Here is a 22,131-nt window from a genome sequence, read left to right on the forward strand (position 1 = left end):
GCCAGATGAGGTGGCTCGGGCATCTGTTTAGGATGCCTCCAGGACGCCTCCCTGGTGAGGTGTTCCGGGCATGTCCCACCGGGGGGAGACCCAGGACACGCTGGAGAGACTTTGTCTCTTGGCTTGCCTGGGAACGCCTCGGGATCCCCTCGGAAGAGCTCGAGGAAGTGGCTGGGGAGAGGGAAGTCTGGGCGCCCCTGCTAAAGCTACTGCCCCCGCCACCCGACCTCGGATAAGCGGAAGAAAATGGATGGTTGGATGAATTAAGGATACCATAATATAATTTGTATTTTATTAAATTCTAGTACATTATGTTTAAAGTTACTTTATGTAACCCATTGATTAATAATAGATGGGCCAGACGATCCTACCAGCACATCTACAAAGAGATCCTGCTGCGTTTGCATCGTTCAATGCGTGACAAGAGGCGAGAGTTCTGCCAGGATGTGTCATCAACGGTAGCCGTTTTGAAGACGTGGACAACATCAAGCGCTGCGGAGGTTCCCGGAATAATCCTTGCAGGATTGATTTCATGCTTGGCAGAGAAGGCTGGGAATGTGCATTTGACTCCAGGGGGATTATTTGTAGTTTGAATTTGAAAGTCCTGGAACCTTTCTGACCCACTTTGTCTGTGCTGCACATCATTCTTATGCACAGAATTGTATTACTGTTGTGTATGTACGTGTAATAATTTACATTGTTCTGTCAGATGTTGCGGACATGCTCCCTTCCGGACCTCAGTCGAGTCTTCAGCTCTGAGCAGGACTCCGTCATTCCCACTGAAGACAACGTAGCTTCAGACGGCAACCTGGAGAATGAGGACCAGAACGAAGCCAAAGATGATGACCAGTCAGAGGCAGAGGAGTAAAACACCACACATCAGAAGCGCTGTACCAATCAGAATGCATCAACTTATGATGTAATTCTGCACAGGTATTGCTTAAAATCGAGCAAGGTGGGCTAACAGTCTGTGTTGGGGTGTGCCCTGCTTTTTTAGTGCATATGAGGATGAAGACCTGCGGGACATCAGAGCATCCATGGAGCGACTGCTGCAAGAAGAAAGTGACTTAATGAGGAACCGACCACATGATGGAAGAGGCGACTTTCATGGAAATTCTACAGCTGGAGATGACAAAGACCTTTTCAACGGGATTATCGTAGAACTTGAGCAGGACAACAGTCAGATGGCTGTAGGTGGCGGTGATGATGATGATGATGACGACGACGACGACAATGAGGAAGATGAAGAGGATGAGGAATGCTCGAATGGGAGTCCCGCCGATGAGGAAGCAGGAGAGCTGCTCAGCAATGGTGTGGGAGAAGAGAGCCACGTTAATAAAAGTCATTTGAATGAAGAATGGCAGTCAGGTAAGGGGACATTTTGTTAGAATGTATTCTATTTATGTATTTATTAAGTAGGATTGAAAATGGATGAATAAGGTTGCTGTCACTATTTAAACCTGGTGGTGGTGATTAGTCCTGCTTAAATTATACAACGCGTGACTCTGTTCTACTGTAGATAACAGTGAGGAGGACCAGGAGGGAGAGACTGAGGTTTATGACAGCATCTACAGTCGCTTGGAGGAGCATCGCTTTAACTTGGAGCAGCAGATGGGCTTTGAGAAGTTCATTGAAGCCTACAATAAAATAAAGGTCTGAAATCCTTGTTCCTTTAAACACGAATCCCATCATATCGGCCTGTATTTACTTGCAAGTAATCAAAGACGTACGCTTCGTATTTGACATTTCAGGCAATACGTGATGATGACGACGATAATATTGACCTTGGCTCCGGTTTGGCATTCAGCATTTTGGGAACTGAGCACCAGCATCTGTATCCAAACATCCTTCATCTTGTGATGGCAGATGGCGTATACCAAGAAGGTCAGTGGCAGGAGTTACCTTTTGAAATAATCATAATAATCATGCATTACGCTTCTACACACCGAAATAATTCCATTCATACAGCGGTGCCAAGAGATACGAGTGACTAGACTTACAAGTTTTCGATGGGCCTACCCCGCCTCCAGCACACCCGCGACCCGAGTGACGAGAAGCGGCACAGAAAACGGGTGGCTGGAAATGAGTCAAAACACTATTATAACGAAATAAACATGACAACAGTTTATTGCTCATTAACTTTTAACTGAGGAGGAGAAAGGGGAGACGACAGCTCCTCATTGAAGAAGAGTTTTCTTCCATAATAACATGCGGAAATTATGATTCAGATGTTTTTTTCCTTTTGTGTTTCTTTCTAATTTCATTGGTTGATTTTTGGCAAAACAAACCACTCCAGGGAAACTTGTTTGGGTTTTTTTCCGTGCAGAAAAAAAAAAAAATAAAAATCTGCAAGTGGGATGTCACATTGTCATTTAAAATATGAATTGCTTTGTTGGCCAATTTGCTGCACGTATTTTTTCGAGTATATTGATTTTTTTTTTTTTCTTTTTGTCCCTCGCTCACGCTATCACCGGCAAGTGCTTTCTGAATTTTTTGGTCAGCCTGATAAAGCGCAAAAAAAAAAAAACTAACTAAGATACAGTGACTACCTTTTGCATTGCGTGACACACGGTCAATGATGGCTGCACAGCACAGATCTTTCCACTCACCTAACACCAAACAAAGCAACTTTATTGATACAGCGCATTTCATACACAAGGTAACTCAACGTGCTTTTCATGATGAAAAGAAAAAAAAAAACAGCTTCTAAACATTTAAAACAAGGAGGGGGAAAAAAACTCATAAAAGTGTTACTTAACATAATTTTAAGCAGTATCCCGTTTCTTCGGAGCCATTCCGATTGCTTTGCCCTTTGTTGACTTGTTTAGAAAAAGAACCGCGCGATGATATCGCACCTACCTCAGTCTTCCTTCATAAACGTAGCAGCTGCTGATCACATCTGTGGTGTTACAACGCCTAGCAAACGCCTCCGTGGAAAGCTCTATTTTGACATTATTACACCGACATTAACCGTTTGTTAGCGAACTGGCGCAGAAAAAGTGAGACTTCTGGACATGATCAAGAAATGTAGAAGTGACACGGCTGTCGGGCGCCATTTCGGAATGAATTCATCTTAGGTGCGTTACATTAAAAAGGAGGAAAGTAACATAAGAGGACGGTCAGAGAAAGCGTGAAAGACGCGCGAGTCACAATTAACGATTACTTGCGTTTCCAACCTCATACGTTGTGCATTAAAACCCCTGAACTTGGTCGCCAGCCAATCGCATTGGCCCGCGCGGCCCCTCTGCGTCGCTTGACGCGCACACGGCAAAAATTGTTGCTGCGCGTAGAATGCCGCGGAGATCATCTCTCCTGATGGGTCCGTTTTAGTCACATGCTGCGATGATGTAATCAGCGTTCCTCCCGGTTCCGCGTAGCACCTACGCGGCCGCCGCCTTGATGGATTTTGCAGCATAATTAAACGTATCATCTGGTCATCTAGGTCCATTTGCTCGAGCGGGCTCGGTTCCACGGTCGCCATTGTTGTTGCTTTGTTCCTTGTTACGGAAAGAAAAGTCAAAACGGCTACCGGGAATGGCCCAAAAAATGCAGAGGAAACTCCACTTGGTGGCGTCCTTGCCAATGCCAGCTGTCGCGACACCCCCGGCCGGCTTGGAGGAGAACTCGGCAGGATACTTTCAAAATTCGTGTTTTGACACTCCAGTTGAAATCCAATGTCAAACTAAACACACTGTTGAATGCTCAAATACATCATCGATTGAGTCTGTCTTTCTTTTTGTTCCGAAATGTCCGTTGCTGCACCAAAACCAAATGGTGTTCCCACCATATGCTCACAGTAAAAAAAAAAAAGAACTGAATTGAACTTGAACTGTTATTTTGCACTTTAAAAGTATCATTTGTATTTATTTATTGAGGATATTTTTCATGGTTTTCTAATTGATGTTTTTTTTAATCATGTAATTATTTAATAAGAGTTTAGAATTAGAATATACTTCTGTTTATGCAGTGCTTATGTTGCAATTTAAATATATTGTTATTGATTTTATTGAAGTTATTTTGGAGGATTAGTCACTTGTAGTGCATTCCGATCATTGCTGATATCGGGATCGGCCATAACCCGAGGCCGCGATATCGGTGTCGGATCGGAAGTGAAAAAGTTGTATCGGGACATCCCTACTAATTTGGGAAAGCTTGGTACCCTTGTCACATTTGCTTTCATAAATTATTGGTCTGAACAATTATTTTGTCTCTCTTCTCTTTTAGGCAATGATAAGTCTTTAAAGAAATGGAGCCAATGGCAGCTCTGAGAATTTGCATTTTATCCAAAGTCTTCCTGAAACCTTTCAGGATCATCTGCGGTCTGCAGGCTGTTGCTTTCGTCCTTTGACTATCAACTGTCGAAACGATCTTATAACCAGTGTTGATTTAACTTTGAGTTAGTCATCACGTCTTCTGTCTTGTCTTTGAATAAATGGAATGCACATTTCAGCGATTTGTAAATAAAACTTGGAACGTCTCATCATGTTCAGTTGAGCATCTTCCGTGACGTGTTTTGTTGTCCAGTAAAGTTCTCGCAGGTGCCGTCTTCTAACATTCAACCACACCATTCACCTTATGATCCATTTCAAAACCGCCAGCTCACATTCAGCATGAAGGTACCAGGCATCCAGCGGAACCCGGTTTTTTTTTTAACTTCAGTGTAATCATACAAACATTTTGACTGTGTTCCTTACAGAATATGCAAACGATGCTGCCATATGGTGCCATGTTCCTGTAGCAAGATTGGTATGTGTAACGTGCTGGAGTTCAATCATACCACTAGCTTGACAAGCCAGTGTGCTAAAGCTTTTTTGAGAACAGTGAAAACATGTTCATGAAGAAAAGCTTTCATTGCTGTTCTTTGCACGTGCAATGACTGCAATGTTGACCAAACCCGATCAAACTAATACGGTGGGATCCAAGCTTATCTTCCAGCAGTCCGCTATTGAATAAATGCCGACACTTGCCTCCACTGCATTGAAATCCCAAATGTAACCATTTAACTGTAGCATGTATCTTGTCAAAGAACGTTTGGTCTAGTCGGGTATTACCATGAAAGCAAATTTTATTGCGAAAAAATAAGAATCATACAAATGAATACAAAACCAGCGGCACGGTGGGCGACTGCTTAGAGCGTCTGCGTCTCAGTTCTCAGGGCCGGGGTTCAGTCCGCCTGAGTGGAGTTTGCATGTTCTCCCCGCGCCTGTGTGGGTTTTCTCCGGGTACTCCGGTTTCCTCCCACATCCCAAAAACATGCATGGTAGGTTGATTGACAACTCCAAATTGCCCGTAGGTGTGAATGTGAGTGCGGATGGTTGTTTGTTTGGATGTGCCCTGCGATTGGCTGGCGACCAGTTCAGGGTGTACCCCGCCTCCTGCCCGATGATAGCTGGGATAGGCTCCGGCGCTCCCGTGCCCCTTGTGATGAGGATATGCGGCTCAGAAAATGGATGGATGAATACGAAAGCAAACGTATCACATACACTCAATGGGGAAACATGTTTTTGGGTGTTTAATTAGTGCTTGACAAATGCTTTCTTGCAGAATGAATTTGATGCTCGATGATTTGTTTCCCTGAGGAAATTCATTTGAATCTACTCATGCAAAACAGTGGAGTGCACAATCAGAAGGTGAAGTAGGATAATACAATCTGCAATGGTTGAATCGAGGCGGCTGGACGACTTGTTTCTTGAAGCCATTTTGCCTGTTACTCAAAAGGCTTCTTCAATTCAAAATGTTTGCGTGTGGCATCTCCCGACTTATCCCTCACTGTGTATCTTCCCTGGGTGTGGTCGACAATGGGGTGTTTTTGCTGTTGCCCCGGCTTGGTGAGGGAAATCACCGCCCTGCATACGAATCCCTTGTTTGCTGGTCTGGCAAAACAGCTTGTTTGGGTCTCTTTTCCCATCGGATGACGTGCTCTTTGGGGGGAAGAGACATTATCCCTCAGGACCTGAAGTGAGCGACCAACATCAACTCCGTCCTCAAAAAGGCCCCGCAGAGGATGCACTTCCCCCGCGGCTTCTGAGGAAGCACGGCCTGCTGCTGAGGCAGTTCTACACAGCGGTCATCGAATCAGTCCTGTGTTCATCCATCACAGTCTGATTTTTGGTGCCGCCACAAAACTCCCGACTGCAAAGGGACTGAAAAATCGTCGGCACGCCCCTACCCACCCTTGAGGGTTTGCACGCTGCCAGAACAAAGACAAAAGCGTGCAAAATCCTCTTGGACCCCCCCACATCCTGGTCACCCCCTCTTCCTGCTCCTCCCCTCAGGTAGGTGCTATCGAACAATGCCAACTAAAACTCGCCGACATTCCAACAGCTTCTTCCCTCTTGCCATTTAGTGTGTTTTTATGTCTCAGAGTATTCACTCGCAAAATGGCTGTCAATTGTCATACGAGAGCAGCTGCAACTACCGGAGACAAATTCCTTGTGTGTTTTTGACATCCTTGGCAATAAAGAGGCTTCTGATTCTCCAACAATGTCCTGACATCTCTACCCCCAAAGATCGCCTCATTCAACAGGAAGAGCCGTAACCAGCTGTTTCGACGCAAGATGAGGATGGTCGTTTCACTTACCAAGCCAGGGAACAACAACAATCCTATTGTTGAACAGACCCAGGGGACACACCCACCGAGGGATAAATAGGGTAACTCCACACCTCAACATTTTGACCTGAAGAAGCCTTTTGAATTAAAGGTGAAACGTCTTCAACAAGAACATTCCACCTGCCTTGATTCAAGCTTTGCGGATGCCCATGACCTGGATGGCTGAGAATCTACAGACATAGGATATCACAACTCTTCTTTCTTCTTTAAGATTATCTGCCGCACCATTTCTGCTACTTTTGGACGTATTTCTTCAACAGAAACCTTTGGTCCCCATGCATCCACCACTTTTCCATCTACATCGAGAAGGTACTTCCAGAAATTCCAGTCAGGCTCCTTACCAGAGGACTCTGTAGGGAATTAAATGAGAATATATAAATGAAGCATTCCACATTTTTGTCTCTTCTTTTCTTTTGCTGCTTAATGATAGTCCTTGCACACAATGTTAACTTAGCTTAAGTCCCGCATGTCACTTTTGAGTTGCTGGTGATTTGCACTTCACTGTGACATGGGTCCTTTTGGGTTTTGAGTCAACCTCTCATGTATCACAGCATAGCCTTCTGGGATACAGTATGTTTTGTAATGTTATATCTTATAGATCATGCATATGCATATGTATTAGATAGAGATATAATGTGGCCGACCGGTTAGCACATCCGCCTCACAGTTCTGAGGACCTGGGTTAAAATCCGACCTCGCCTGTGTGGAGTTTGCATGTCCGATGTTGGGAACAACCCAAGTAATCCATACATACAAAGAAAATGGAACAAATAAGCTCAGAAATTACGTTGTGTGTAATAAAGTGAAATGACACAGGGAAAAAGTATTGAACACGACAACTGGTATTTATTTCATACTTTGTACAAAAGCCTTTGTTTGCAATGACCGGTTCGAGGCGCCTCCTGTATGGAGAAACTCGTCGCATGCATTGCTCTGGTGCGGTTTTGGCCCATTCCTCCACACAAGCGGTCTTCAAATCTTGAAGGTTCCGTGGGTGTCTTTTATGGACCTGGAGTTTCAGTTCTTTCCATATAGTTGCGATTGGATTCTAGTCAGGTGATTGGCTGGGCCATTCGAGCAGCTTCATTTCTTTTCTTTGAAACCAATTGGGTGTTTCCTTGGCAGAATGTTTTGGATCATTGTCCTGCTGAAATGTCCACCCTTGTTTCATTTTCCTCATCCTCGTAGATGGCATCGGATTTTTGTCAAGAATGTCTCAGTATGTTTGCCAATTCATCCTTCCTTCAATAATGTGAGGTTTACCAGTACCATTTGCTGAAAAGCAGCCCCACACTATCATGTTCCTACCTCCGAACTTCACTGTTGGTATGGTGTTTTTAGGGTGTTGTGCAGTGCCAGTTCTCCTCCAAACGTGGTGTGCATTAGGGCATCCAAAGAGTTCAATTTTGCTTCCATCAGACTCGACTATATCTTACCAGTATTTAACTAGCTTGTCCAAATGTTGATCTGCAAACTTTAAACGAGCTTTGACGTGCTTTTTTTTCCCCACCAAGGGGGTCTTGCGTGATGAGCGTGTATACAGGCCATGGCGGTGGAGTGCATTACTCACTTTTTCCTTGTGAGAACAGTACCTGCTAATTCCAGGTCTTTTTGAAGCTCTCCACAGATGGTCCTTGGCTTTTGGACAGCTCTTCTGATTATTATTATTATTTGCACTTCTCTGTCAGAAATCTTGCGAGGAGCACCTGATCGAAGCAAATTTATGGTGGTATAATTGGCTTTCTACTTGCGTATTATGGCCCAACCGTGCTCACTGGAACAGTCAGAAGCTTAGATATGCACCTGTAACCAATGCCATTGTTATGTTTTGTAACAATTAGTTTGCGATGGTCTCGAGACAGCTCTCTGCTCTTACCCATCAAGAGCTGTGTCTTAACTCACACCTTGGCAATTTTTGTAGGCAATCAATTGGGACTGAACCAGCTGATATTCATTTGCACTGACAAGGGGCTGGATTGCTGTTTGATTATTGATAGATTTTGGGTGTCTTCTCGGCTTTCCATACCTTTTTGCACCTCCCTTCATGTGTTCAATACTTTTTACCTGTGTCATTTCACATTACACGCAACTTAATTTCTGATCTTATTTTTTTCTACTTGCAATTATACGTTGAGGAACATTGTCCTTAAAACTGTTCGACTATTTTCTCACGCACTTGTATTCTGTTTTTATGTTTAACATAATATCCCATCTTCATTGGAATTGGGGTTGTACAATTGCAAGGAATTTAGGGATTTCATCTACGGTCCATAATATCATCAAAAGGGTCAGAGAATCTGGGGAAATCACTGCATGGAAGCGGCAAGGCCCAAAACCGACATTGAATGCCTGTGACCTTCGATCCATCAGGCGGCACTGCATCAAAAACCGACATCAATGTGGAAAGGATATCACCACAAGGGCTCAGGAAGACTTCAGAAAACCAATGTCAGTAAATACAGTTTGGCACTACATCCGTAAGTGCAGCTTGAAACTCTACTATGCAAAGCAAAAGCCATTTGTCAACAACACCCAGAAACGCCGCCGGCTTCTCTGGGCCCCAGCTCATCTGAGATGGACCGATGCAAAGTGGAAAAGTGTTCTGTGGTCCGACGAGTCCACATTTCACATTGTTTTTGTAAATTGTGGACGTCGTGTCCTCCGGGCCAAAGAGGAAAAGAACCATCCGGACTGTTATGGACGCAAAGTTCAAAAGCCAGCATCCGTGACGGTATGGGGCTGTGTTAGTGCCAATGGCATGGGTAACTTACACATCTGTGAAGGCACCATTAATGCTGACAGGTACAAACAGGTTTTGGGGAAACATATGCTGCCATCCAAGCAATGTCTTTTTCACGGACGCCCCTGCTTATTAAAGCAAGACAATGCCAAACCACATTCTGCACGTGTTACAACAGTGTGGCTTCGTCGTAAAAGAGTGCAGATACTAGACTGGCCTGCCTGCAGTCCAGACCTGTCTCCCATTAAAAATGTGTGGCGCATTATGAAGCGTGAAATACGACAACGGAGACCCCGGACTGTTGAACGGCTGAAGCTGTACATCGAGCAAGAATGGGAAATTATTCCACCCACAAAGCTTCAACAATTAGTGTCCTCAGCTCCCAAACGGTTATTGAATGTTGTTAACATAAAAGGTGATGTAACACAGTGGTAAACATGACCGTCCCAGCTTTTTGGAACGTGTTGCAGCCATATAATTTTAAGTGAATGATTATTTGCTAAAAACAATAACAGGCTTATCAGTTTGAACATTGAATATCATGTCTTTGTAGTGTATTCAATGAAATATAGGTCGAACATGATTTGCAAATCATTGTATTCTGTTTTTATTTGTTTAACACAACGTCCCAACTTCGTTGAATTGGGGTTGTATATTTGGTGAGGAAATTTGTGATGTGTTGCTTATTTCAGTCGCTGTGTATGTGTGTATATATATACATGTGTATATATATATGTATGTATGTATATATATATATATTCAGTGCCAACAGAAAGTATTCACACCGCTTCACATTTTCCACATTTTGCCATGTTACAGACTTATTCAAAAGCTGATTTGAGTATAGTTTTCTTTAAAAAAATGAATAATAATCGACATAAAATTTCCCATAATGACAGAGTAAAAATATATTGTCAGACAAGTGTGCAAATGTATTGAAAATGTAAACGTTTAAACATCATAGACGCATAACTATTCACACCGTTGATGAATATTTTGTTGAAACACCTTTGACAACAACCACAGCCTCAAGTCTTCTTGGGTATGTCCCTATGAGCTTGGCACACCTGTTTTGGGGCATTTTCTCCCATTCTTTTCTGCACATCCTCTCAAGGTCAGTCGGGTTGGTCTGTGTTGGTGGACAGCCGTTTTTAGTTTTTTTCCCAGAGATGTTCGATTGGATTCAAGTCCTGGCTCTGGCTGGGTCACTCAAGGCTCAGAGGCTGCTCCTGAAGCTACTCCTTTGTTTTCTTGGCTGTGTGCTTTGGGTCACTGCCTTGTTGGAAGGTGTAGCGACGCCCTAGTCTGAGTTCCAGAGCACTCTGGAACAAGTTCTCTTGTGCCACCACCATGCTTTACAGTATGCATGGTGTTAGCCAGGTGATGAGCAGTGCCTCTTTTTCTCCAGATATAATGCTCGCAATTGAGGTCAAAAAGTTCTATTTTGGTTTCATCAGAACAGTGAATTTTGTTTCTGCAGGTCTGAGAATCCTTAAGGTGCCATTTTGCAAACCCCAAGCGGGTTGCCATTTGCCTTTGAGTAAGAAGTGGCTTCTGTCTGGCCACTCTATCATAAAGGCCTGATTGGTGCAGTGCGTTAGCAACGGTTGACTTTCTGTATGTTTCTCCTATCTCTGCAGGGGAACACTGGAGCCCTGCCTTAGTGACCATACGGTTCTTGTTCACCACTCTGACCCAAGGCCCTTCTTCCCCAGTTACTCAGCTTGGTCGGATGGCTAGATCGAGGAAGGGTCCTGGTGGTTCCAAACCTCTTCCATTTCCGAATAATCGAGACCACACTGCTTTTCGGGACCTTCGATTCTGCTGTAATTCTTTTGTATTCTTCCCCAGTTTTGTGCCTTGACACAATCCAGTCTCTGAGGGCGGCAGACAATTCCTTAAAGTTTATTGCTTGGTTTCTGGTCTGATATGCACTCCCAACTATGAGACCTTATATAGACAGTTGTGTGCCATTCCAAATGATGTCCGACCAACTGAATTGACACTAAGGTCGCGCCTATCCCACCTGACTCTTGGAGTGAGGCGAGGTACACCATTAACTGGTCGCCAGCCAATCGCAGGGCACATAAACAAACAACCATTTGGACTCACAATCCCACCTACGGACAATTTAGAATCTTCAACTAACCTACCGCGCATGTTTTTCGTATGTGGGAGGAAACTCACGCAGGCAAGGGGAAAACATGCAAACTCCACACGGGCGAGGCCGGATTTGAACCCGGGTCCTCACAAACATGAGACAGATATGCTAACCAGTCGTCCACCCTGCCCTATTTGTTATATATTGTTCGCAAAAAAATACATTTGAACTTAGAACTAATGAAAAAGCGTGGCATCCCCTGCAGCGGTCGGTGGGGACTCAGGGATGTGGAATGTCACCTCCGGCGGGGAATGAGCCTCAGCTGGAGTACGAGGTCGAGAGGTTGCGACTAGATATAGTCGGGCTCGCCTCGACACACAGCTTGGGTCTGGTATCAGTCCTCTTAAGAGGGGTTAGAGTCTTTTCCACTTCAGAGCTGTCAAAGGTGGAAGCAGGTGATGGACGTACGTACAGTACTTACAGCCCCTTGGGTCGCTGCCTTTTTTTTTTTTTTTTTGGTCCTGTTCGGCTGTTTGGTCAAGCAGAATGGAGGATCTATAGCCCTTTTATACCGGAACGGTTTTACTGTGTCACAGCTGTGGTTTCTTAGTATTATCATTGAATCAGAGTCGAACAGAACAAAGTTTTTAGAGGGGAGAGAGAAACGAAGACAAAAGACAAAGCACGAATTGTAAACGGGATGAAAAAAAGTCAGGTATTACATGATCTCCAACAATGAAACATTAAATATGAGTGTTGCATGGGGCTGTAGTGCTCCACCCTGTGAGGGAAAAGGACAGGACAAGCTTGAACAGGAGAAGAAGCATGCAGGACAAGGGTCGGGAACCCGGGTGTACAACTGAAGTGGGGTGGGATTGACTATGTAAATTAGAAAAGTCTATCGGACGAGAGCAATTTGCATATTCACGAGTTATTTGTCGCAATAAGTGAGTGGCCCCGCAGCCAGTGAAAGAGTCCCAGGGGCGTGTGCCTGCGGACGCATGCAAGTGAATTCACACCGTTTTCCGTGCACAAAGACTGACAGAAGTGTCCCGTTATTGCTGTGCCCGCACCCGGAGGCTGAAGACCTCACCCGATCAATCGAGGGGCGGGATCGGTCCGCCGGCCCCACCGAGGCGGCCCGACAAGCGGCCACCCGGCGGGGGCCGCAGGGGAGATTGCGCGCAAGGACTATCATTCCACTTTGCCGCGTCGTCAAATGTTCATTGTTTTATCCTTGGCTGCACCGCTCCGGGAATCAGTCATCATCAATTGTTGACATTTGTACAGCTACTGTACATTGTGTATCGGCGTGCTTAGCTATTCTAATCTTGAAAGATTGTTGTAAGCATTTGAAATGCTATTGAAGAGTTTTGTGACCATTGTGGTATTTTTATGGCGTGAACTATTAATTGGGGCAATTATCACTTTGAGGGGAGCATCAATTATGTTCGCAAATAATGGGGGTCCACTGTTTACCCTGGACTTTGTCAAACTGCCACTGTATATTGTATTGAAAATCTGATTTCTACAACTAATAATGCGGTTGACTGGAGACCCAGCACCCCCCATGACCTATAAAATATTGCTTTTAACTCACCAACAAGGAACTTATAGACATTGTTAGCTCCTGTTCCTACAACAGCAATTTTACTAAACAGGGGGAAAGAGGCTTCGTAGACTCTGCGAACGAAGCTGTCGATCTCCTTGTCGCTGCCGGGTTCCTGCTGTCCAAATTGGTTGCAGGGGAACGCCAGGACATTGAAGTGATGTGGCCCAAAGTCCCGTTGCAGTTTCTGGAGAGCTTTGTAGTGTTCCTCAGTGAAGCCACATTCGCTGGCCACATTCACGACCAGGGAGACCTGAAGGAACATCAGAATCAGATGGAGATTAGAAGCACAGAACGTGCTGTGTAAATCGCTCTTGTGATGAATTGGATACCCTTTTTCATCACGTAATTCGAAGTAGGGGGATACGAGGAAGAGCCCTTTCTCCTTAGATTTCAAGGAAGATTGTACTGCGACAACCCAACAGTTATATTTTCCTCAATATGCCGTCCATGAAAAGCAACAAATCAAAAGGATATCAAAAAGTTTGAGTCCTTTTTGATGACTCAATTTATTATTTTTAATACGCAGAAGAGCACACGCACACTGAAAAAACATTTTCTTTAGGAGAAGAGGGGTAAAGTTGTCATTTCAACATATATGAATCATGTGCAACCGATGTAGATGTTCAAATGAAGGAAATTCAAAGGACTTTTTTTTTTTAATCAGTGCAGTCGCAGCCACGCGCTTTACATGTTCGGGGGATTCGTCAACCGTCCCCGGCGTCTCCTCCGACATCCCCGGGCGGGGTCTCCGACGCGATTACGCTCCGACAACCGGCTGCTGCTGCACCCGTGCAGACTGACAAAAAAAGAGTCGTTTGAATGTACTTCATTTGAACGTACCCAGCGCAATCCGTAGGCCGGTCCCAAGCCCGGATAAATGCCGAGGGTTGCGTCAGGAAGGGCATCCGGCTTCAAACTGTGCCAAACAAATAGGAGCGTTCAGCCAAAGAATTTCACACCGGATCGGTCGCGGCCCGGGTTAACGACGTCTGAAGAGACAACAGGAAGCAGAGCCGGAGGTGGCGGAAATGAAGATGTTGAGGTTCGCTCTCGGATCAAATTAGAAATGAGCTCATCAGCTGGTGAACAAATGAATCCTCAGCCCTCGCCTCAACTGCATTGTTGAAATCAAACGTTGCCGGGCATGAATTGTTCATCAGTGCTCATTGTTCCTGCGTCTCCGATGTGCAGATTTAGGAGAACGGTTTCCCAGCATCACCTCGAAGGGCCGCCAAAGCACCAACAGCCGCAGAAACGTGCGTACGCCAGCCACGCAGTTGGCGTGAGGCGCCGCCGCGCATTTCGCTCTTGACGCGTCGGGCCTTGGCCGCGAAAAAGAACGGACGCCACGTTTTTGTGCGTACGCGCATTTTGTACACGAGGCCCCTGGTCTCCTCGACGGCAGGCTTCGCACGATCAGGAGTTTTCGGTGCCGATCGCCGAGTTTAGAGAAAACGAAACCAACAAAAAACGATCGCCGATCCGATCGCAACACGGAGCAACGTGTCTATTTCAATTACTTGTTCATTGACTGTGGATACTTGTGTACTATTCTCTCGTCCGGTGATTCCCAACCAGCGTGCCATGCGCGATCTTCAGGTGTGCCGTGGGAAAGGATCACATTTTACTTCACTGCTAAAAAAAAAAAAAAAACCCGATTCATTTCCAAGAAATAATGTATCTTTGTTCAGCTACTGGTTAGCACATCCGCCTCACAGTTCTGAGGACCGGGGTTCAATCCCCGGCCCCGCCTGTTACCGAGCTGCTTCCCAAAAATAACATCGACTTCTCATATCGAAATGAAGTCATCCATCCATTTGTTGTGGCTGAGGAAAAAGTTGCCACGTGGCCGGTTTCGCCTCAGGGGCGGGCGCACAAGCTGCCAGGGTCAAGAAGTCAACAAACGTTCCGTGCATGCGCAGTGACACTTTTCGCGACAAGCGTGCCCATCTGGCAGCTGTTTATATAAAAAAAAAAAAAAAAATTTGAAAAAAAAAAAAAAACCAAACAACAACAACTTACCGAGCCCCTGTATTTTTCAAGTGACACTAACTTGCCTCTGCTGTTCACAACTCTGAAAGTATAAAAGTCTTTATGTTTGCTCTGTGCCAGGCTGAATAAAGCGAGAAGCGCGGTGAGAGTGGCGGAAAGCATCTTTGCCTGTTCAAGCGCCAGAGCGTGGACGAGTTCGGGGTCGGCGGCTTCCGAAGGACTTAGCCCATAGCTAGAAACTGGTCTAGATGACAAACGTTGGAAGGGTGTGTCTTCGGCGACGCTGAGGTAGGAGGGGCAAAGCGTCAGCGCATTCCATTTGTGTGGACGGATGGAAAGATGTCGGTACCGGTTGACAGGTAATATATATATTGATATGTTTCTTTTTCTTTTCTTTCAAATATAATGCATTTATAGCGGAAAAAGTAAACCTCGGGAAAATCGGTAGGCACGTCGTCGATTGGCCAACCTTCGACAGAGTGTCTGGACTACACATAGATATGAAGAGGAGATATCGCAGCGCACGCGCTAAGACATGCTTTATGGGGCGGCCATCTTGGAAAGGTCGAGTTCCCTTCGAACGCAACGAATCGACATTGAAATGAAGTCGTCATTTGCCCAATTCTCAACCCATTTTCATGGGAATTCCCTCTTTGTCAACTCCGGAGCGTGTGTACTATCAATACGGAATCTTTTTTTAACAAAAAAAAAAAAACAAGTCAATCCATCCATTTTGACCTGTGAAAGGTTATTCCCAGTTCAAAAGGGAATACAATTCATATTTGACACACATCCAGGGAACGTGAGCATACTCTGACAACGCGAGAGATGGCGTGATTTTCCGAAGACGAACAACATGGCGGCGCCCCACGCATCGACTTGCAAAGACAACATTTCTCTTTTCACAAGTCGTTTCCCTTTTCCTTGGCTAGCTCGCGGAGAGCTACTCAACTCGTCCGTCGTGGAGGATTCGAGCCCTCGCGTCGAACTCCCGCTGAAGACGAAAAAAAGCTGATTCTTCCACTTCAACTGAGGACCTACTTGATCGGACAGAAACACGGACGAGTCTCCTCCTCTCAATCGACAAGAAATTGTCAATTGCACTTGACTTGTTCGCCAAGAGATCGCCGAACTTCCGAAAGAGCTTGGAATTCACACAACAAACAGGTCAAGGAGCTAAGATTAGATAACATTCTAGAAAATGCTCCGGAAGACTCCGAGGTGCCGATTAAAAGGTTGATGATGTCCCCGCTCAAGATGCAGTCGACAAAGTTGCTTTTCCCAATGTTCACCGATTGGAAACCGACCACGTCCCATTATTGCAAAGTTGGACCACTTTCAGAAAAGGTGTGTCAACTTTACAAGCGCTATTGTGAGATTTTGAGAATTGTTCGTCTTGATTTGACTCCAAGCAGCGTGCAACGTGATTTGAACCATAAGCAGTTGATTTGCCAAAACTAAAGTAGAAACAGTCACTCAGATATGCTCGACCTCTGAGTAAAGAGAGTACCAAGTTGAGGTTAGGTTATATTAATATATGATTTATAGACAAGATTCAAGCGGATGGGTGTGGTCTTCTCTTCTCTCGTCCCTCTACGCCACGCCCCTGGCGTACTTAACCCTGACTCTCGTGTTTTTTTCCTCTCCTCTCCTCTGACTCCTTAGCTCTTGTCTTCCTGGCATGTGCCAGGCACGGGCTGGCTTCGGCCACCCCTCCTTCTTGCCTTTTCTTTGTTCGGGCACACGGACGCAGCTTCCCAGCCTATCCATGGACCACCGCTCGGCGATCAGGGCAACTGCTACGAAGGTAACCAGGTACGCTTCCAGCCAAGCGTGATCGCTCTGAAATTGCCAGCGAGCCACAAAAAGGCAGGAAGAGAGAGAGTCATACTCTCCCAACAAGGCGATACGAACAACACATTTTCTTCTTCCGCATCTTTCATGACATTTTTGTGCATCTTTTTCTTCTGCAACCAACCCTGTCTCCGTGCTGCTGAGACACGCCCAGGGAGAGACCACTCCCAGAGGCCAGTTCATTCACGTTCGTGAGTAGGCACGGCAAGGGATTGCCAGACTGTACAATATGAGTGCCTAATAATTTTGGGAAATTACTAGCTTCAGACAAAATCTCAACTCTTTAAAACTTTAGTCCAACACATGATGTTCTAGTTCCCTTTTCGTACGCCTATTTTCCTCCCTTTTGCCATTATCAGTGTTATTTTCTTTCTTTAGTTGGTCCCCTTTGTGTGTTTCCCTTTAGATCCCTTGTAGATTTCCTGAAATATATTATAAAATTCCACTCTTGGTTGTATTTTGTGTGTTCTGAGTTTAAGTGAGCCTCTTTCATCAAGAAGTCACAATTCCATAAAGTGTAGCAACCTACAGATTACGAGACTGATAAAGAGGTTTCTCGTCACTTTCCCGAAATTTTTTCCACACAAAAAGTGACGTGGTGCCACTTCACAAGATAAAATAGTTTGATTTTAACGATTGAACTGAAAAGTACGCTAAACCGGAAGTAACGCAGGCGTCGCTTCCGGCTTATTATTTTCTCCTAAATTAATTACATTTTTATTCAACCAATATACGCTACAAAACGTACAAAAAGAGAATACACGTTTTTCTCTTCAATTCACCGCTCTTTCTCAAGAATAGATTGGTTTTCTTTCAAACAATTCGGCAGCTCAAAGAATTACCCCCAAAATACATCCAATCATCATCAGAGACCATGCGCCAATTTTTCTCAATCGAAAAGTTGAGTCATGTTTGGGACACCCACCAAGATGGCGCTTCAACACGTCCCCTTTGAAGGATCTGGATTTCGATTCTTCCGTGAGGAAGGAATGGGATGAGTTTTTGAAATTCAACGCCTCCCCAACCATATCTCCATCTCTGCTGTGGGAAACTGGAAAAGCTACATTGAGAGGTCAAATCTTATCATACTCTTCATATAAGAAAAAACAAGAACAAAAATTGAAACCTCATATGTTATCTTATCAAAAAGAACAGATTTTCTACAACAACAGTTTAGATAGACTAAGTTTGAGTACAGTAATAATTCAGGAAAATTCCTTGCGAACCAACTTCAGCGCAATAAAGAAAAGTCATTCATTACAGCCATTCAAGATTCAAACGGCAACTGTCCACAGTCACCACGAGAAATAAATGCATTTTTTTGACAATTTTTTCTTTGAACAACACCAGACCAAAAAGAAATTTCAACTTTTATTAAGGAGCTAAACGTTCCTCAATTAAATACACAAATTAAATACAGCCTTGATGTTCCTTTAACCATCCCAGAATTACATAATGCATTAACAAATATGCAATCGGGACGAGCGCCTGGCTCGGACGGAATCCCCGTTGAATTCATTAAACATTTCTGGCCAAAACTAGCGCCTCTATTTTTCAGTCAAGGAGATCAACAATAAAGGTCAAATTAGTCGCCATATGAAGAATAATTCATACATTAGATAGCAACATTATACAATTCGACAGTCACCGCAAATAGGATTACTTCACAAAGTTTTACATTGCAAAGAGGAACCAGACAAGGATGTCCACTCTCACTAATGCTATTTGCAATATTCATGGAACCTCTTGCTGCCGCTATACGTCCGAATGCTAATATTAAAAAAAATCTGCTCACTAGTGACAGAACACAAAATCAATCTGTATGCTGATGATATTCTTCTTTACTTACAGGAACCCAAGTATTCTCTTCAGGCAGTCTTCAATCTCATTAAAACTTTTTCACAAATATCAGACTATCAAGTGGACAAAATCAACAATACTCCCAACAACAGCACACTCGTGGACTCCTGCAGATCAAATCTTAAATTACACTATTCCTATAGGAAACATTAAGTACCGGGGTCAGTGCTGCGGGGCTGGGTGGGGAAGCCCTCTTCGTCTGTGGTTGTCCGGCCTGATGGGCCCGACCGGCAGGAGCCATGCCTCTTAATCGCTCACTTAGCACACACTCACACCACTCACTGTATATATTTTTCTCACTAGTCACATCTGGCCACATATAGACATCCAAGAGTTCCTGGGGGACTGGTATGGGTTCGGGAGGGTGTGGGTGTCGGGCCGGGTTTCAGCACCTCTGTTTGGCTGGGGGAGCGGCATTGGGCCCCTGCGGCCTCCACCGGGTGGCCATTTGTCAGGGTGCCCCGGTGGCACCGGCAGACCGCCCTGGGTCCCTCGGTGTGGGACGTGTCCCGTCCCCCGGGCTGCTCTCGGGTGGACCCCTGGGCCCGATCCCACCCCTCGATTTATTGGGTGGGGTCCTCAGCCGCCGCGGTGCAGGCACAGCAATTACAGGACACTTCTGTCAGTCCTTGTGCATGCAAAACAGTGTGAATTCACCTGCATGTGTCTGCAGGCACACACCCCTGGGACTTTCGCCGGGTGTGGGTCCACTCACTTATTGCGACAAATAACTCGTGAATATGCGAAATGCTTGTGTATCCCCTCACTCACACACTCGTCCTCTAGACTTACAGTCAATCCCACCACACTTCAGTTATACAGCCGGGTCCACGACCTTGTCCTGCATGCTTTTTCTCCTGTCCTTGTCCTGTTCTATGCTGTCCTGTCCTTCCCTCACAGGGTGTAGCACTACAGCCCCATCCAACACTCATATCTAAGGTTTCATTGTTGTAGATATGTAATGATTTACTTTTCTCATCCTGTTTACAATTAGTGCTTTGTCTTTTGTCTTCGTTTCTCTCTCCCCTGAAGAAACTTTGTTCTGTTTGACTGATCGATTCTGATTCTCAATAAACATCAATTTTAATCCTAAGAAACCACAGCGGAAGCTTAAAAACTCCACTGTGACACTGTAAAACTGTTCCAGCATAAAAGGGATACAGATCCTCCATTCTGCTTGACCTAACAGCCGAACAGGACAAAAAAATACAAAATCAGAATAATAATAATAATAATTCATATCTGTGGACGTGAACAGACATTTTGGGCGTCACGGGGTCAAGTGAGAAAAAGGTCTTATGTTGTAATTTATTCCCGATTAAATAATAGGACATCTGACTTACCTAATTATTTCAGTACCCTTACACTCACATAGTATTGAATTGTTGCAGATTTCTACAAAATAATATGGCCACACAAAGCAGCTGTGACACCATGGGTTTTAAAAGCTACTAGTCTCTAGTGAACATTTAGAATAACTGACTGCACCAGGCGGCATGGTGGTCGACTGGTTAGAGCGTCAGCCTCACAGTTCTGAGGACCGGGGTTCAATCCCCGGCCCCGCCTGTGTTGAGTTTGCATGTTCTCCCCGTGCCTGTGTGGGTTTCCTCCCACATCTCAAAAACGTGCATAAATTGGAGACTCTAAATTGCCCGTAGGTGTGAATGGTTGTTTGTTTTGTATGTGCCATGCGATTGGCTGGCAACCAGTTCGGGGTGTACCCCGCCTCCTGCCCGATGACAGCTGGGATAGATCTCCAGCACGCCCGCGACCTTAGTGAGGAGAAGCGGCTCAGAAAATTAATGGATGGATAATGTGTGTTATTAGGTCTTCAAACATAGATAACTTCTTCTTTTTTTCCTCTCGGCTTGTCCCGTTAGGGGTCGCCACAGCGTGTCATCCTTTTCCATGTAAGCCTCTCTCCTGCATCCTCCTCCTCTAGCACCAACTGCCCTCAGGTCTTCCCTCACAACATCCATCAACCTTCTCTTTGGTCTTCCTCTCGCTCTCTTCCCTGGCAGCTCCATCCTCATCATCCTTCTACCAATATACTGACTCTCTCTCCTCTGGACGTGTCCAAACCATCGAAGTCTGCTCTCTCTAACTTTGTCTCCAAAACATCGAACCTCGGCCGTCCCTCTGATGAGCTCATTTCTAATTTTATCCAACCTGGTCACTCCGAGAGCGAACCTCAACATCTTCATTTCCGCCACCTCCAGCTCTGCTCCCTGTTGTCTCTTCAGTGCCACTGTCTCTAATCCGTACATCATGCCTGGCCTCACCACTGTTTTATAAACTTCATCCTATAAACCCTTCATCCTAGCAGAGACTCTTCTATCACGTAACACACCTGACACCTTCCTCCACCCGTTCCAACCTGCTTGGACCCGTTTCTTCACTTCCTTACCACACTCACCATTGCTCAGGACGGGTGACCCCAAGTATTTAAAGTCCTCCACCCTTGCTATCACTTCTCCCCGTAGCCTCACTCTTCCCCCTCCACCTCTCTCATTCATGTACAGATATTATGTTTTACTTTGGCTAATCTTCATTCCATTCCTTTCCATTGCATGCCTATGGCATTTTGCCTATTGCATGCCTATACCTCTCCTAGATGCTTCTATACCTCCACAGGAATGTCATCAGGACCAACTGCCTTTCCATTTGTCATCCTCTTTAATGCCTTTCTAACTTCCCCCTTACTAATCATTGCCACTTCCTGGTCCACCACACTTGCCTCTTCTACTCTCATTTTCCTCATTCATCAACTCCTCAAAGTATTCTTTCCATCCAGCTAGCACACTGCTGGCACCAGTCAACATTTCCATCTCTATCCTTAATCACCCTAACCTGCTGCACATCCTTCCCATCTCTATCCCCGTCTGGCCAACCTGTATCGATCCTTTTCTCCTTCTTAAGTGTCCAACCTGCCATACATGTCATCATACGCCTCTTGTTTGGCCTTTGCCACCTCTACCTTTGCCCTGTGTCGCATCTCAATGTATTCCTTTCGCCTCTCCTCGGTCCGCTCAGTGTCCCACTTCTTCTTAGCTAACCTTTTCCCTTCCACATGGTTCTCTGCTCTGCCTTTGTCTTCCAAATCTTCCTCCCCGCCACCAGAGTCATCTTACGCACCACCATCCTATGCTGTCTAGCCACATTCACCCCTACCACAACCTTCCAGTCAGTAACCTCCTTCTGATTACATTGTCTGCGCAAGATGTAACCCACCTGCGTGCTTCTACGTCCGCTCTTAGTAGGTCACCCTATGTTCGTGCCTCTTCTGGAAAAAAGTGTTCACTACAGCCATTTGCATCCTTTTTGCAAAGTCTACCACCATCTGTCCCTCCAAGTTCCTTTCC

The 22,131-nt window shown here is 45.2% G+C and overlaps 2 protein-coding genes across 7 annotated transcripts in view; one reads left to right on the top strand and one right to left on the bottom strand.

Annotated features, from left to right (window-relative positions):
- The window catches only part of nek1 (NIMA-related kinase 1), a 43,249-nt gene extending 38,473 nt beyond the window's left edge, over positions 1–4,776 (top strand). For 3 of the 6 annotated variants that reach the window (XR_009769060.1, XR_009769059.1, XR_009769061.1), the window contains 6 exons: positions 710–864; positions 998–1,368; positions 1,520–1,653; positions 1,752–1,884; positions 4,225–4,616; positions 4,697–4,776. Coding sequence is in view for 2 of the 6 variants with exons in the window: in XM_061684140.1 (XP_061540124.1) it covers positions 710–864; positions 998–1,368; positions 1,520–1,653; positions 1,752–1,884; positions 4,225–4,268 (837 nt within the window). In the remaining 4 variants the exon portion in view is untranslated. The other 3 variants (XR_009769062.1, XM_061684140.1, XM_061684142.1) reach the window with 3 other exon arrangements.
- A 271-nt stretch (positions 4,777–5,047) lies between these two features.
- gpx7 (glutathione peroxidase 7) lies at positions 5,048–15,307 on the bottom strand. The gene is made up of 3 exons (XM_061684143.1): positions 15,086–15,307; positions 13,052–13,313; positions 5,048–6,960 (listed from the first exon to the last, which is right to left on the bottom strand). Exons 1-3 carry the CDS (start codon positions 15,215–15,217, stop codon positions 6,797–6,799), a joined length of 558 nt encoding a protein of 185 aa, XP_061540127.1. The 5' UTR covers positions 15,218–15,307; the 3' UTR covers positions 5,048–6,796.
- Between the last annotated feature and the right edge of the window lie 6,824 nt (positions 15,308–22,131).

Source organism: Phycodurus eques, chromosome 8 (genome assembly GCF_024500275.1).
Source record: "Phycodurus eques isolate BA_2022a chromosome 8, UOR_Pequ_1.1, whole genome shotgun sequence".
Classification (NCBI taxonomy): domain Eukaryota; kingdom Metazoa; phylum Chordata; class Actinopteri; order Syngnathiformes; family Syngnathidae; genus Phycodurus; species Phycodurus eques.

Bases quoted from the DNA above. Each gene is read 5' to 3' on its own strand.
- gpx7 (XM_061684143.1), bottom strand. From the start codon at position 15,217: ATGCTTTCCGCCACTCTCACCGCGCTTCTCGCTTTATTCAGCCTGGCA. The intron at 13,314-15,085 runs GTAAGTTGTTGT...ATGTTCCTTCAG, and splicing joins TTGAAAAATACAGGGGCTCG to GTCTCCCTGGTCGTGAATGT. The intron at 6,961-13,051 runs GTGAGTTAAAAG...AATTCCCTACAG, and splicing joins TGTCTATAAGTTCCTTGTTG to AGTCCTCTGGTAAGGAGCCT.